The sequence below is a fragment of the Oncorhynchus gorbuscha genome, linkage group LG16 (genome assembly GCF_021184085.1).
Source record: "Oncorhynchus gorbuscha isolate QuinsamMale2020 ecotype Even-year linkage group LG16, OgorEven_v1.0, whole genome shotgun sequence".
NCBI lineage: Eukaryota > Metazoa > Chordata > Actinopteri > Salmoniformes > Salmonidae > Oncorhynchus > Oncorhynchus gorbuscha.
Genome location: NC_060188.1, coordinates 57,815,197 through 57,831,410, shown reverse-complemented (window position 1 = coordinate 57,831,410; position 16,214 = coordinate 57,815,197). Strand labels below are relative to the sequence as shown.

General features: G+C 45.0%; 1 protein-coding gene across 1 annotated transcript in view; it reads left to right on the top strand.

Moving 5' to 3' along the window:
- hlcs (holocarboxylase synthetase (biotin-(proprionyl-CoA-carboxylase (ATP-hydrolysing)) ligase)) overlaps window positions 1-16,214 on the top strand; it is a 42,486-nt gene that overhangs the window by 21,423 nt on the left and 4,849 nt on the right. Inside the window, exons 7-8 of the mRNA XM_046305490.1 lie at window positions 14,759-14,826; window positions 15,014-15,174. Coding sequence (XP_046161446.1) covers window positions 14,759-14,826; window positions 15,014-15,174 — 229 coding nt within the window. The remainder of the gene's footprint in view (window positions 1-14,758; window positions 14,827-15,013; window positions 15,175-16,214) is intronic.

Sequence of the window (16,214 nt, the reverse complement as noted above, 5' to 3'; positions counted from 1 at the left end):
ACTGACCTCGCTGCTTCACACTCACTGACCTCGCCGCTTCACACTCACTGACCTCGCCGCTTCCACTCACGGACCTCGCCGCTTCCCACTCATTGACCTCGCCGCTTCACACTCACTGACCTCGCCGCTTCACACTCACTAACCCCGCTGCTTCACGCTCACTTTATTAATCCGTTATTTTACCAGGTCGGTTGACTGAGAACATGTACTCATTTGCAGCAACGGCCTGGGGAATAGGTACAGGGGAGAGGAGGGGGATGAATGACCTAATTGTAAACTGGGGATTATTAGGTGACCGTGATGGTTTGAGGGCCAGATTGGGAATTTAGCCAGGACACCGGGGTTAACACTCTTACGATAAGTGCCATGGGATCTTTAATGACCTCCAAGAGTCAGGACACCCGTTTAACGTCCCATCCGAAAGACAGCACCCTACACAGGGCAATGTCCCCAATCACTGCCCTGGGGCATTTGGATACTAACCCCGCCGTTTCATAATTCCCTAACCCCGCTGCTTCACACTCCCTAACCCCATCGCTAGGCAGCTACTCACACTTTCTAACGCTTCTCATACAGTCTGATAGATTACAGAGAGGCTAGATACCCATAACAATCATATTGTATAATTATTATTCAATTGCTACTCAATTCGCTACTAAAACCCGTCTCATGACTTATCAAACCGAAGGCCTTTGAGACATTTTACAAGGACGCAGATATCTTGCACATACAGTTGAAGTCGGAAGTTTATGTACACCTTAGCCAAATACAATTCAACTCAGTTTTTCACAATTCCTGTGAAATGTGAGAATAATAGTAGAGAATGATTTATTTAATGTTGTGTTTCTTTCATCACATTCCCAGTGGATCAGAAGTTTGCATACACTCAATTAGTATTTGGTAGCATTGCCTTTCAATTGTTTAACTTCGGTCACGTTTCTGGTAACCTTCCACAAGCTTCCCACAACAAGTTGGGTGAATTTTGGCCCATTCCTCCTGACAGAGCTGGTATAACTGAGTCAGGTTTGTAAGGCCTCCTTGCTCGCACACACTTTTTCAGTTCTGCCCACAAATGTTTCTATAGGCTTGAGGTCAGGGTTTTGTGATGGCCACTCCAATACCTTGACTTTGTTGTTCTTAAGCCATTTTGCCACAACTTTGATAGCATGCTTGGGGTCATTGTCCATTTGGAAAGAGCCATTTGCGACCAAGCTTTAACTAACTGACTGATGTCTTGAGATGTTGCTTCAATTATATCCACATAATTTTCTGTCCTCATGATGCCATCTATTTTGTGAAGTGCACCAGTCCCTCCTGCCGCAAAGCACCCCCACAACATGATGCTGCCACCCCCGTGCTTCACGGTTGGGATGGTGTTCTTTGGCTTGCAAGCCTCCCCCTTTTTCCTCCAAATTTTGTACCTGTTTCCTCCAGCATCTTCACAAGGTCCTTTGCTGTTGTTCTGGGTCTGATTTGCACTTTTCGCACCAAAGTACGTTCATCTCTAAGAGACAGATATTGTTTCCTTCCTGAGCGGTATGACAGCTGCCTGGTCCCATAGTGTTTATACTTGTGTACTATTGTTTGTACAGATGAACTTGGTACCTTCAGGTGTTTGGAAATTGCTCCCAAGGATGAACCAGACTTGTGGAGGTCTACAATGTTTTTTTCTGAGGTCTTGGCTGATTTCTTTTGGTTTTCCCATGATGTCAGGCAAATAGGCATGAGTTTGAAGGTAGGCCTTGAAATACATCCACAGGTACACCTCCAATTGACTCATATGATGTCAATTAGCCTGTCAGAAGCTTCTGAAGCCATGACATAATTTTCTGGAATTTTCCAAACTGTTTAAAGACACAGTCAACTTAGTGTGTATGTAAACTTCTAACCCACTGGAATTGTGATACAGTGAAATAATCTGTCTGTAAACAATTGTTGGAAAAATTACTTGTGTCATGCACAAAGTAGATGTCCTAACCGACTTGCAAAAACGAAAAAGTTTGTTAATTAACAAGAAATGTGTGGAGTGTTTGAAAAATGACTTTTAATGACTCCAACCTAAGTGTATGTAAACTTCCGACTTCAACTGTGTCTTCGCTCCTCGTCGCATTTGTCATCTCTATTATTGTATATGTGTGATACTTTGGCCACAGTCAGACTGCGAAAATGGTGTCATAAAAGTGTCAGTTCATTAGTTTGCTGCAATGTTTGATAGTCCATAATAATTTATTGTGGGAGATGGTGGTGTGGGGCATCAAGACAGATCAGTAGCAACCTATCACCCAGACAGACATTTTCCTCGCGGTACACTGGGGGGGGCGCGTTCTCCATCCGGCTGACATTTAAACCCGGCTGTTTTGTGGAAGTGTTTATTTGTGAACAAGGTGGGATAAGACCCTATGGTGTTCCTGAATGCTAGTCCACTGGGTCCACTGAGCCATAATGATGCTTTTCCTGCTCAGGTGAACCTGATCCCAGCGCCTGGAGCGCTACGCTTCTTTTTGTCCCGGTTTCTCTCATTCTCTCTATCTGAGCCCAGGCGGCAGGTCCGTCAAGAAAAACCCCGGGCCCACTTTTCCTCTCCTCTAACTTCTCATTTTTCTTTCATTAAGCAGAGACGTTGGGCCTGGTGAGAGGAACAAGTGATGGACGTAAAATGCAAATGACTTGAAAGATGACCACCAGCGGTGTAATTTAGCAGTGAAAACCCACGCCATATTTGGTTTGAGTTGCAGGGACATAAACAGGACCCTGTTAAGCTAATGGGAGCATAACACTTTCGTCCTCTGGAAGTGGGAATAAGACAAACACAGTGAATAAGGGGCTCTTCTGGTTAAAGCAGCCCCGTTGTCGGGCCAAAGCCCCGGCAATCAGTGTTTGTTTTGACAGGGAATCCAAAATCCAAACTGACACTGTATGGAATTAGGGTCGTGTTTCCTGTGCAAAATATGAACCGTGTACGGGTAGAAAACGAGAAAGGGGAGCGAGAAAGAGAGAGAAAATGGACGCCCCATAACTGCAGCAGCAGGTATGTACATAAAAATCGAATTGGTCCAATTGACCTTGCATGCTCTACCTGCAATTATCTAAAATTGTAAGCAGATGCCTAAAGTCCTCATTTCATATTCTGGTGAACATCTGGCGTGGCTGACCAGAGTTAAAGTTTACATCTCCTGCAAGTCGGCATGCTAAGGAGCTGGAGTCTGCAGGTCAGGCTTTGAGGAGAGGACCCTGCAGGGCACAGGCCTCATAGAAGCGTTCAAGTGGAGCAGGAGAAAGAGAGAGAGAGAGAGAGAGACACACACTCGCACAAGTGTGAGAATAGAGAAACACCCTCTGGCACAGATGAACAGCAGGAGTTAAAATGATGAACATATTTTGTCATCGGAAATTCAATAGGCATCATCAGGGTGTAGGAGAATAGTTGCTCAACACTGTGTGATAAAGGTTCTACATATGTCATGAAAACACAAGCTCCAAGGAAAGACTGACATACTGTCCAAGACATCGTTCTTTAAAAGACATCACAGCTCTAAGGAAAGAAATCGAGTGGCGTTCCTCTGTATGTTCTGATGACAAGTGTTTCTGACTAAACCTCTAGGGCCATTTTACAGGGTCTAGCAGAGTCAGGGAAAAGAGGGCGACCTGCCCTCGCCTGCCCTCAGTAATGGACGACGCCGCCCATTGATCACCTCTAAGGGTGCTATTTGAAAATGATCATTTGTGCCAACAGGATTACCTCAATTAATCACATTTACAGATTAGTTTTTCCTCTCCTATCGATCATCACCTTTGTTTCGGCTGATGATCAATGCAAACTAGTTTAGGCTAACCACGGCAAATCCAATTGTGAAAAAGAGCATCGACGGCAGAAATAATCTCTTAATTTAAGATATTTTGATCTGGGGGATTGGTTAGGGATTGGATGGGTTGGGAGAGTGTTTTTATGATAAATGGCTTTCAGTGAAAGGTCCCCAAATTAGAGATTTAGGCCTATATCACTCTGCCTGATGAGTTATGATTTGAATTGAAGTTTTATCAGAAAATAAAATCCAGTCAAGTCAATTAATTTTGTCATTGAAAATTACTATAATGACTTTGAGGCAGTCATCCACGTCAGTGTGGGCAAAATCGAGTTACTGTTTATTTGCCGTCACCCCAACAGCCATTCCCTGTGACAGGCAGCATGCTGTTGAGAAACATCTTCACCTGGCCTGTTTAAGAATCAACAGAGCATAGCTTCACCCCTAGGCCTAGGGCTAACCTTTGGGCTGAAAATCCTCTTTTTGTCTGCTATGTGTAATGTGTACCCCACACCATTCTCTCCTATACCCCCGAAAACAAGTTAAGTGACACACACACACACACACACACACACACACACACACACACACACACACACACACACACACACACACACACACACACACACACACACACACACACACACACACACACACACACACACACACACACACACACACACACACACACACACACACACACACACAATATGTCAGTGTAGGGAAGTATGAGTTACTGCTCCTCCCCTCTTGTCCCTCTGACCTATTGGTGCTGAGTAAGTGACCCCTCTGGCTCAGCTGCCCCCCCAAGACAAAGCTCTGAGAGTCTATCTCTGGTCCGGCCAGCCAAACAAAGGCCTGGCCGGACATAAAAGGGCCCTGCTCTTCTGGGAGAGGTGGTCCCATCTTTCATCCCCAGACGTGTTACTTTGTAATGTCTTTTTCCTGGGCTTGTTGTAATTATGAGCTGGACAATGGTCCCAGCCTGGTCAGTGACTGCTGCTGGATGGGATGGTTGAGTAAGAAGGGGTTACTGCTGCTGGATGGGGTGGTTGAGTAGTAGGGGTTACTGCTGCTGGATGGGGTGGTTGAGTAGAAGGGGTTACTGCTGCTGGATGGGATGGGGTGGTTGAGTAGTAGGGGTTACTGCTGCTGGATAGGGTGGTTGAGTAGTAGGGGTTACTGCTGCTGGATAGGGTGGTTGAGTAGTAGGGGTTACTGCTGCTGGATGGGGTGGTTGAGTAGAAGGGGTTACTGCTGCTGGATGGGGTGGTTGAGTAGAAGGGGTTACTGCTGCTGGATGGGATGGTTGAGTAGTAGGGGTTACTGCTGCTGGATGGGATGGTTGAGTAGAAGGGGTTACTGCTGCTGGATGGGATGGGGTGGTTGAGTAGAAGGGGTTACTGCTGCTGGATGGGATGGGGTGGTTGAGTAGTAGGGGTTACTGCTGCTGGATGGGGTGGTTGAGTAGTAGGGGTTACTGCTGCTGGATGGGGTGGTTGAGTAGTAGGGGTTACTGCTGCTGGATGGGGTGGTTGAGTAGTAGGGGTTACTGCTGCTGGATGGGGTGGTTGAGTAGTAGGGGTTACTGCTGCTGGATGGGGTGGTTGAGTAGAAGGGGTTACTGCTGCTGGATGGGATGGTTGAGTAGTAGGGGTTACTGCTGCTGGATGGGGTGGTTGAGTAGTAGGGGTTACTGCTGCTGGATGGGGTGGTTGAGTAGAAGGGGTTACTGCTGCTGGATGGGATGGTTGAGTAGTAGGGGTTACTGCTGCTGGATGGGGTGGTTGATTAGTAGGGGTTACTGCTGCTGGACGGGGTGGTTGTGTAGAAGGGGTTACTGCTGCTGGATGGGGTGGTTGAGTAGAAGGGGTTACTGCTGCTGGATGGGATGGTTGAGTAGTAGGGGTTACTGCTGCTGGATGGGGTGGTTGAGTAGTAGGGGTTACTGCTGCTGGATGGGGTGGTTGAGTAGAAGGGGTTACTGCTGCTGGATGGGATGGGGTGGTTGAGTAGTAGGGGTTACTGCTGCTGGATAGGGTGGTTGAGTAGTAGGGGTTACTGCTGCTGGATAGGGTGGTTGAGTAGTAGGAGTTACTGCTGCTGGATGGGGTGGTTGAGTAGAAGGGGTTACTGCTGCTGAATGGGATGGTTGAGTAGTAGGGGTTACTGCTGCTGGATGGGATGGTTGAGTAAGAAGGGGTTACTGCTGCTGGATGGGGTGATTGAGTAGTAGGGGTTACTGCTGCTGGATGGGGTGGTTGAGTAGAAGGGGTTACTGCTGCTGGATGGGATGGGGTGGTTGAGTAGTAGGGGTTACTGCTGCTGGATAGGGTGGTTGAGTAGTAGGGGTTACTGCTGCTGGATAGGGTGGTTGAGTAGTAGGGGTTACTGCTGCTGGATGGGGTGGTTGAGTAGAAGGGGTTACTGCTGCTGGATGGGATGGTTGAGTAGTAGGGGTTACTGCTGCTGGATGGGATGGTTGAGTAGTAGGGGTTACTGCTGCTGGATAGGGTGGTTGATTAGTAGGGGTTACTGCTGCTGGATGGGGTGGTTGAGTAGAAGGGGTTACTGCTGCTGGATAGGGTGGTTGAGTAGTAGGAGTTACTGCTGCTGGATAGGATGGGTTACTGCTGCTGCGGTGTTGGCACTCAGTCTCTTCCTCCCCTCTCTCGCTCTCTTGCTCTACCTGTTTCTGCCTCTCTCCTAATCTTAATATAGCTGTACCTCTCCTTTCCCTACTTGAAGGTATTGATCATTCAGGTGTGGCAATAGTTGACCTGTAACTGTTCTGTCTTAAGACGTCAGTTCCTTGTTTTGAAAGTCACAGCATTGTTTTGATTTGAATAGGTTAAAGTGTACAGAGAGAGGGGGAGAGTGAGAAATAAATAGAGAGAGGGAGGGAAAGGAGTGTGTCTGAGTGGGTGCACAGTGCAGGTTGAGGAGGTAGTCCCTGCACTTGTGGCCACTGCTGTTTCTAATCAGGGCCATGCTGCTGATTTTGAAGAGACCAACCTGGAGTAACACAGCTGTTTTGTGCTACTGGCCTTGGGTCAGGGAGAAGCAGGCCATATCGTTTGGCCGCCGCCAGCAACCCAGATAGATTGGAGGGAGGTGTGCAATCCGTCTTGCTTAAAGACAAGAATTTCTTTCGTATTTCGAATACAGTTTTTTGTCTGAGTCACATGTTTTCTAGCTCAAGGGGACGTTGCAATCTTATTTCTGCAGTACACGGGGAGTTTTATATTTATGTTTTTATAGTCCTGCATCCTACGTGTTTTATATTCCTACAGTACCAGTCAAAAGTTTGGACACACCTATGGGCTCCCAAGTGGCACAGAGGTCTGAGGTCTGTAAATAAGAGTTTGTTCTCAACTGACTTACCTAGTTAAATAAAAAATAAAAACCTACTCATTTAAGGGTTTTTCTTTATTTTGACTCTATTCTATATTGTATAATAATAGTGAATATATCAAAACGATTAAATAACAGACATGGACTCATGTAGTAAGCAAAAAAGTGTTAAACAATTCAAAATGGTATATTTGAGATTCTTCAAAGTAGCCACCCTTTGCCTTTGACAGCTTTGCACATCATTGGCGTTCTCTCAACCAGCTTCATGAGATAGTCACCAGGAATGCATTTCAATTAACAAGTGTGCCTTGTTAATTTGTGGAATTTCTTTTCTTCTTAATGCATTTGAGCCAATCAGCTGTTGTGACAAGGTAGGGGTGGTATACAGATGATAGCCCTATTTCGTAAAAGACCAAGTCCATTATGGCAAAAACAGCTCAAATAAGCTTATAACTTATAACAAATAACTTAACAAAATGTGTAAAAAGTGAAGGGGTCTGAATACTTTCTGAATGCACTGTACATACAGTCATGTCCATAATTATTGGCACTCTTGATAAAGATTAGCAAAACCTGGTTGCCTCTGCCAGGAGTGGATCTTCCAGCAAGACAGGAAACCCAAGCACTAATAAAATCCATAAAGATTTTTTTGCAAAAAATACTTTGCTTTTTCATTGTAAGCTCATTTGCTTTTGTGGCTGCCAGTCAAATAGCGTTGCACTTCTGTTGTCATCTGATAAAAATTGAGCTATTTGAGGTGGAATATGTTGCACAAATGTATTTTCTATAGTTGGACACCCCTGATCACTCTATTGGGGGAAGAAGAAAATAACTTGACTTTCAGTAGAAAAAGCTTTCTCACAGTGTGCTATTTACAAACAAACACATGACTAGCTCAACTGTTTTGGCGAACTACGGTAAGCTTCATAATGTAAAATAATGTGACTGGTGAAATGAACAAAGTGATCTGCTTTATTTCCTAACTTCTGCTCTAGTTGACAGCAGGTATTTTACTTATAAAGTAGCTACAAATATAAAAATGTATTGGTTAACTTCAAAGAAATAGTTGACGTATTGACAAACCATCCCGTGTCTATTTCCAAATACCCCTGTATACCGCCCAAGCTTAGTTTCCTTGTCCATTTGTTTCACTTTAAGGTGAAAACCCTGCCATTGTAGCCGTCTAATTGTGAATTGTGGGCCTTTTCTTTCTGTTTTTTTTTATGGACGTTATTGAGAATTCTTCTAATGTGTTTGGGCTTTTCTGAGCCAGCGGCGACCTCTGTGGCACTCTGTGTATGTGCTTTCAAAATTAGATTGACTTTCTAGAGGAATGCATTAGCCCCCCAAGCTTTACAGCCCTGGACTGGCTGAGCTGGCCCTTATTAGAGATGGCTCTTCATTCAAACGCACGCACACACACGGATGCACTTGCTTCTACACACTCATACGCACACACGCAGCACACACACAAACACCCATACCCCCCACCTCCTTCTTTATTGACAATCTCTCATTGAGCGTATAAGAGCATTACCATGTTTAGGACTGAGTTGTTTTGTGTGATCTCATATTTACATTGTAGAAATGTATTTCACACTGCTTTGCATGCTAAGCTGGCCCAGGGAGAAGAGGGGGAACTTATTTTAGATGTGACAAAGCCCAAGAAAAAAATACATGGGGGGGGGGTAAAACACCCTCCACCCAGACACGGTTAATTTTGGTTCCCAGCTTTGGGACAATACAGCTTTTCTCTCTCCTCGCTCTGTGGCTGGGCTCTTTACTGACTCTATAATAGAGACCAGAGCAGTCTGGGAGGAGGAGACAGACTTGAAGTGGCTCTCCCTTTCTTTCTCTCTGTCTCTCCCTATGGCACTCTCTCACTCTTCTAATATTCCACCATTCAGTAGGCCTATTTTGACTACAATTATGTTTTTTAAAAGGTGCTTTTGAGACCTTGGACTAATAATGATGCTGGACTTTTTCCACATTTTGTTATGTTACAGCCTTATTGTAAAATGTATTAAATATTTTTTTCCCTCAATCTACACACACTACCCCATAATGAAAAAGTGAAAATAGGTTTTTAGAAATTTTTCAAAATGTTTTAAGACCTAAAAAACGGATACCTTATTTACATAACTATTCAGACCTTTTTCTAGGAGACTCGGAATTGAGCTCAGGTGCATCCTGTTTCGATTGATCATCCTTGATGTTTCTGCAACTTGATTGGAATCCATCTGTGGTAAATTCAATTGATTGGACATGATTTGGAAAGGCACACACCTGTCTATATAAGGTCCCACAGTTGACAGTGCATTACAGAGCAAAAACCAAGCCATAAGGTTGAAGGAATTGTCAGTAGAGCTCCAAGACAGGATTGTGTCGAGGCACAGATCTGGGAAAGGGTACCAGTTGCCTTGGTCAGGGAGGTGACCAAGAACCCAATGGTCACTCTAGAGTTCATCTGTGGAGATGGGAGAACCTTCCAGAAGGACAACCATCTCTGCAGTTCTCCACCAATCAGGCCTTTATGATAGTGGCCAGATGGAAGCCACTCAGTAAAAGGCAGAGGCCAATAACATCCCTATTTTGAAGCATGATGGTGGCAGAAACATGCTGTGGGGATGTTTTTCAGCGGAGACCCAGTCAAGATTGAAGGCAAGATGAACGGAACAAAGTACAGAGAGATCCTTGATGAAAACCTGCTCCAGAGCACCCAGGACCTCCGAGCTGGGCAAAGGTTCATCTTCCAACAGGACAACAAGCCTAAGCACACAGCCAAGACAACGCAGGAGTGGCTTTGGGACAAGTTTCTGAATGTCCTTGAGTGGCCCAGCCAGAGCCCGCACTTGAACCCAATCGAACATCTCTGGAGAGATCTAAAAATAGCTCTGCAGTGACTCTCCCCATCCAACCTGACAGAGCTTGAGAGGATATGCAGAGAAAAATGGGACAAACTCCTAAAATACAGGTGTGCCAAGCTTGTGGCGTCATACCCAAGAAGACTCGAGGCTGTAATCACTGCCAAAAGTACTTCAACAAAGTACTTAGTAAAGTGTTGGAATAAACATGTAAATATGATATTTCAGTTTTTTATTTTGAATACATTAGCAAACATTTCTTAACCTGTTTATGCTTTGTCATTATGGGTTATTGTGTGTAGATTGATGGGGGAGGGATGATTCAATCCATTTTAGAATAAGGCAGTAATGTAACAAAATGTAGAAAAAGTCAAGGGGTCGGGATACTCTCCGACTGCACTGTTTGAATCAGTGGCCCAAGATTTGGGGTGGAAATGGCCTATTCTGAAGGGTGACTTCCTTATGGATATTGCGAAAGTGCTTTGAGTATTCATCCAGATGTTTTCATGAAGTGCTTCAAATGTTCTACACTTCCACAGTAGTCAGTCAAGTATGTGTAGGCTGTTTCCTATTTACAAGGCATCTTTTCACATTACCAGTAGTACATCTCTTCATTCACCCACTTCCCATTGCATCTCAGCCATTATCTTCCTCCTCGGCTGTAAACAACGGAAAAACACACTCACACACACACCTCTTACACACAAATTGAAGAAAACATGCACACCCACACGCGACCCACACCCCCAGCTGTATCAGACACTTTATCAGACACTTAATGGTGGACAGCGGTACCCTGGCAACCTGGTGAGGAGGTCAGCGAAAGTCTTCCTAGCCCTGTTAAGGCACTGATGTTCTTATTAAAAGCAAATTTCTGTGGCTGAAGGACTCCAGGGAGCCAGCTGGGCCCCCTGTTCGCTTCACCTCACGCCTTGATTGGCGAGGGGGCGGCCGTCGTCACGGAGCGGCGCACAGGGTTCTCCCTGGTCCTGCCAAACAGCGTCAGCGCTCAATTAGGGCAACTGCGCGGTGCTCCGAGCCTGGCCACCTCCTAACTGGCCTCAGACATGGAGAGGTCATGCTCCTGCTAACATGGTTCACAGACATGACTCACACAGCTCACACTACGGCACACAAATACTGTGTGCGTGTCTGTGTGAGTGAAGATTTGGAAGAGCAGTGTGAGATTTACTATGACATGGCAGTATACAGGATTTCATGCCTTTTTTAAACTAAACCATGCATGAAAGCTATTTTCTTAACACAGGTTCATACCCAAGCATTACTCAACATCATCATAATTGATTAACATAAATTGCATGTTGCTACTTTTATTTTTATTCAGTCAACGTTTTATTACTCTTAGTTTGACGAAGAAAGTACAGCAGAATAATTAATATTCAAGTTATTTAAAACATTTTCCCTGTGTCTAGAACTTTTTGAAGGCTTCAGTTTTTTGACCGCACAGGTTTTTGTTGAGCAAGGGATGGCAGTTTTTTTTGCCGTTGGGCAATTATACCACATCCAATTGAATTACTATCACTTTGAGATAACAAATTCCTACATCTGCTAATCAGCATTTTTTATTTTTTTTTAAACATTTTTTTACATTTTCTCTCGTTTCTCATTTTTTGCTTCCACCACTCTCCGCCATGCATATCTCTGACATATTTGCGTAGATCAAGGAATTTGCTGCAAACAATAGTAATTCCACCTCAAAAAGCACAAGAAAACGGATTTCAAAACCCACCATCTGATTGTTCTGAAATCGTTTCTGTTGTCAGAAACAGATAAGATTAGCATTCATGAAACATTAATTTGTTGAAATATACACTAAACCAAAATATAAACCCATCATGCAAGAATGTACAGTTTATATACGGAAATCAGTCAATTGAAATAAATTCATTAGGCCCTAATCTATAGATTTCACATGACTGGGAATACAGATATGCCTTAATAAAAAGGAAGTGGCGTAGATCAGAAAACCAGTCAGTATCTGGTGTGACCACCATTTGCCTCATGCATCACATGTCCTTCACATAGAGTTGATCAGGCTGTTGATTGTGGCCTGTGGAATGTTGTCCCACTCCTCTTCAGTGGCTGTGCGAAGTTGCTGGATATTTGCGGGAACTGGAACATACTGTCATACACGTCGATCCAAAGCATCCCAAACATTCTCAATGGGTGACATGTCTGGTGAGTATGCAGGCCAAGGAAGAACTGGGACATTTTCAGCTTCCAGGAATTGTGTACAGGTCCTTACAACATGGGGCAGTGCATTATCATGCTGAAACATAAGATGATGGTGGCAGATGAATGGCACGACAATGGACCTCAAGATCTCGTCACGGTATTTCTGCATTCAAATTGCCATCGATAAAATGCTATTGTTTTCGTTGTCCGTAGCTTATGCCCGCACATACCATAACACCACCACCACTATGGGCACTCTGTTCACAACGTTGACATCAGCAATCCGCTCGCACACACGATACCATACATGTTGTCTGCCATCTGCCCGATACAGTTCAAATTGGGATTCATCAGTGAAGAGCATACTTCTCCAGCATCGAAGGTGAGCATTTGCCCACTAAAGTCAGTTACGCCAAACTGCAGTCAGTTCGGCTTCAGTCACTCCTGCGTTATCTTGGCTGTGTGCTTAGGGTCGTTGTCCTGTTGGAAAGTGAACCTTTGCCCCAGTCTGAGGTCCTGAGCACTCTGGAGCAGGTTTTCATCAAGGATCTCTCTGTACTTTGTTCCGTTCATCTTTCCCTGGATCCTGACTAGTCTCCCAGTCCCTGCCACTAAAAACATCCCCACAGCATGTTTCTGCCGCCATCATGCTTCAAAATAGGGATGTTATTGGCCTCTGCCTTTTACTGAGTGGCTTCCGTCTGGCCACTATCACAAAGGCCTGTTGGTGGAGAACTGCAGAGATGCTGCCACCACCATGCTTCACCTTAGGGAGGATGCCATGTTTCATCCAGACGTAACGCTTGGCATGCAGAGCAAAGAGTTCAATCTTGGTTTCATCAGACCAGAGAATCTTGTTTCTCATGGTCAGAGAGTCTTTTAGGGGCCTTTTGGCAAACTCCAAGCGGGCTGTCGTGCCTTTTACTGAGGAGTGGCTTCCTTCTGGCCACTCTACCATAAACGCCTGATTGGTAGAGTGCTGCAGAGATGGTTGTCCTTCTGGAAGGTTCTTCCATCTCCACAGAGGAACTCTGGAGCTCTGTCAGAGTGACCATCGGGTTCTTGGTCACTTCCCTGACCAAGGCCCATCTCACCCGATTGTTCAGTTTAGCTGGGTGGCCAGACTCTTGGTGGTTCCAAACTTTTTCCATTTAAGAATGATGGAGGCCACTGTGTTCTTGGGGACCTTCAATGCTGCAGACCTTGTTTTGTACCCTCCCCCAGATCTGTGCCTCGACACAATCCTGTTTTGGAGCTCTACGGACAATTCCTTCGAACTCATGTGGACTCCAATCAAGGATGATCAATGGAAACAGGATGTACCTGAGCTCAATTTCGAGTCTCATAGCAAAGAGTCTGAACACTTATGTAAATAAGGTATTTCTGTTTTTTAGTTTTACTTTGTCCTTATTGGGTATTGTGTTGAGATTGATGAGAATGTTTTTTCATTTAATACTTTTTAGACTAAAGCTGTAGTGTACCAATGTGGTAAATCAAGGGGTCTGAATACTTTCCGAAGGCACTGTAACCTCATTGTTTTTGTGTTACTGTTTTTATTTTTTTTATTTAGCTTATAAAACTTTTAAACTCTGCATTGTTGATAAAGGGCTCGTAAGTAAGCATTTCATGATAAAATCCACACCGGTTGTATCCGGCATATGTGACAAGTAACATTTCATTTTAATTGATTAATTGCTGACCAAATGATTAGATAAGAACAGATATGTAAGCCTAGCGGTTAAGAGCTTTGGGCCCATAACCAAAAGGTTGCTGGTTCAAATCCCTGAGCCAACTAAGTTAAGTCTATTGATGTGCCCTTGAGCAAGTCACTTAACGGTAATTGCTCCTGTAAGTCACTCTGGATAAGAGCGTCTGCTAAATGACTAAAATGTAAAACGATTGTGTTTAAAAAGCATTAGCTCCTGGGCCTGTGTGTGTTTGTGGTGTGTGTTTGGGGTTAAAGGAGAGGTGCAGAGTTAACACCACCTACCTGAGTAGTTTATCTTTAACTGAGTGTGATTAATGCAGGGTGGCCATCCAAAGCGACACTAGTAGCTCTGGGCCTTCTAGAAAGGAAATATTAACTACCAGGCATCTGCAGCCAAGCCACTTGAGAGAGAGGAGAAAATATTTGAAAATGATTGATCAACAGGGTCCTTTTTTTACTCTCAGTGCAAAGGCAGTTTGTTGTGTTTTTGTGTTTGACTAATCACACATGAAATGGGCCTATGTTTTTGGTGAGTTGTTGAAGTAGACATGTCACACGCAGTGTAGCAGGGCTAAGGGCCCAGCACTGACGGGGGGTGTGTGTGTGTGAGAGAAAGTGATGGAAGGACCGTCCTCTGCTAGCTAATAGTTTGAGAAATGATTTCTGTGACACCAATGATTGAATGCAGAACTAAACTGACTCAACTACTATTTTTCTCAAAGGGTTTCATTTACAGAGTGTTGTCAGTGTATGAATAATACTCTTATCACTAATCAGTTATGTGAAGGCAACACTTTCATATTCTGACACCTTCCTTGCCTCCTGTCCTTCAGGTTGATGCTCCAGCTGCCTGAGAAAATGGGGTTAACTGCTGTAGCGGCTCGACAGACCCAGGGTAGAGGTCAGTTTCCAACACAACGCTCTCTCACTCGCTTTTTTTCTTGCCCTCTCTCCCTCACTTAGCTACTACTTTTCAATTCACCTACATTGGTACGTTTTTGTACCTCGTTCCAAGGAACAACCTAAAGGTGGATTGTTACATCATGTCGCCTCTTACTGTGTTTTTTGTTGCATTTTCCGTTTGTCAGGCCGTGGGGGGAATGCTTGGCTGAGTCCTCTGGGGTGTGCCATGTTTAGTGTGCATGTGCAAGTGGCTGTGAGTTCCAGACTGGGCCAGAGGATCCCGTTCCTGCAGCACCTGGCTGCCCTGGCTGTGGTGGAGGCCGTACGCACCCTTCCCGGTTACCAGGTACAAACACCACATACTATTGCTGCATGGTTACCACCAAGCTACACTATATATACAAAAGTATGTGGACACCCCTTCAATTAGTAGATTTGGGTATTTCTGCCACACCCGTTGCTGACAGGTGTATAGCACACCGCCATGCAATCTCCATAGACAAACATTGGCTGTTGAATGGCCTTACTGAAGAGCTCAGTAACTTTCAAAGTGGCACCGTCATAGGATGCCACCTTTCCAACACATCAGTTCGTCAAATCTATGTCCTGCTAGAGCTGCCCCGGTTGTGCTGGTATTGTGAAGTTGAAACGTCTATGAGCAACAACGGCTCAGCCGTGAAGTGGTAGGCCACAAAAGCTTACAGAATGGGACAGCCGAGTGCTGAAGCGCGTAGAGCATAAAAATCGTATGTCCTCGGGTTGCAACACTCACTACGAAGTTCGAAACTGCCTCTGGAAGCAACGTCAGCACAATACCTGTTTGTCGGGAGCCTCATGAAATGGGTTTCCATGGCCGAGCAGCCGCACACAAGCCTAAGATCACCATGTGCAATGCAAAGTGTCGGCTTGAGTGGTGTAAGCTCGCCGCCATTGGAATCTGGAGCAGTAGAAACGCATTCTGTGGAGTGATGTCTCACGCTTCACAATCTGGCAGTCTGCCAGAATCTGGGTTTGGTGGATGCCAGGAGAACGCTACCTGCCTGAATGCAGAGTGCCAACTATAAAGTTTGGTGGAGGAGGAGTAATGTTTCAGGCTAGTCCCCTTAATTCCAGTGAAGGGAAATCTTAACGCTACAGCATACAATGGCATTCTAGATGTGTCAACAGTTTGGGGAAGGCCCTATTCCTGTTTCAGCATGACAATGCCCCCGTGCACAAAGCAAGGTCCATACATAAATGGTTTGTCGAGATCGGTGTGGAAGAACTTGACTGGCCTGCACAGTGCCCTGACCTCAACCCCATCAAAAACCTTTGGGGTGAATTGGAACACCGACTGCAAGCCAGGCCTGATTGCCCAACATGAGTGCCCAACCTCACTAATGCTCT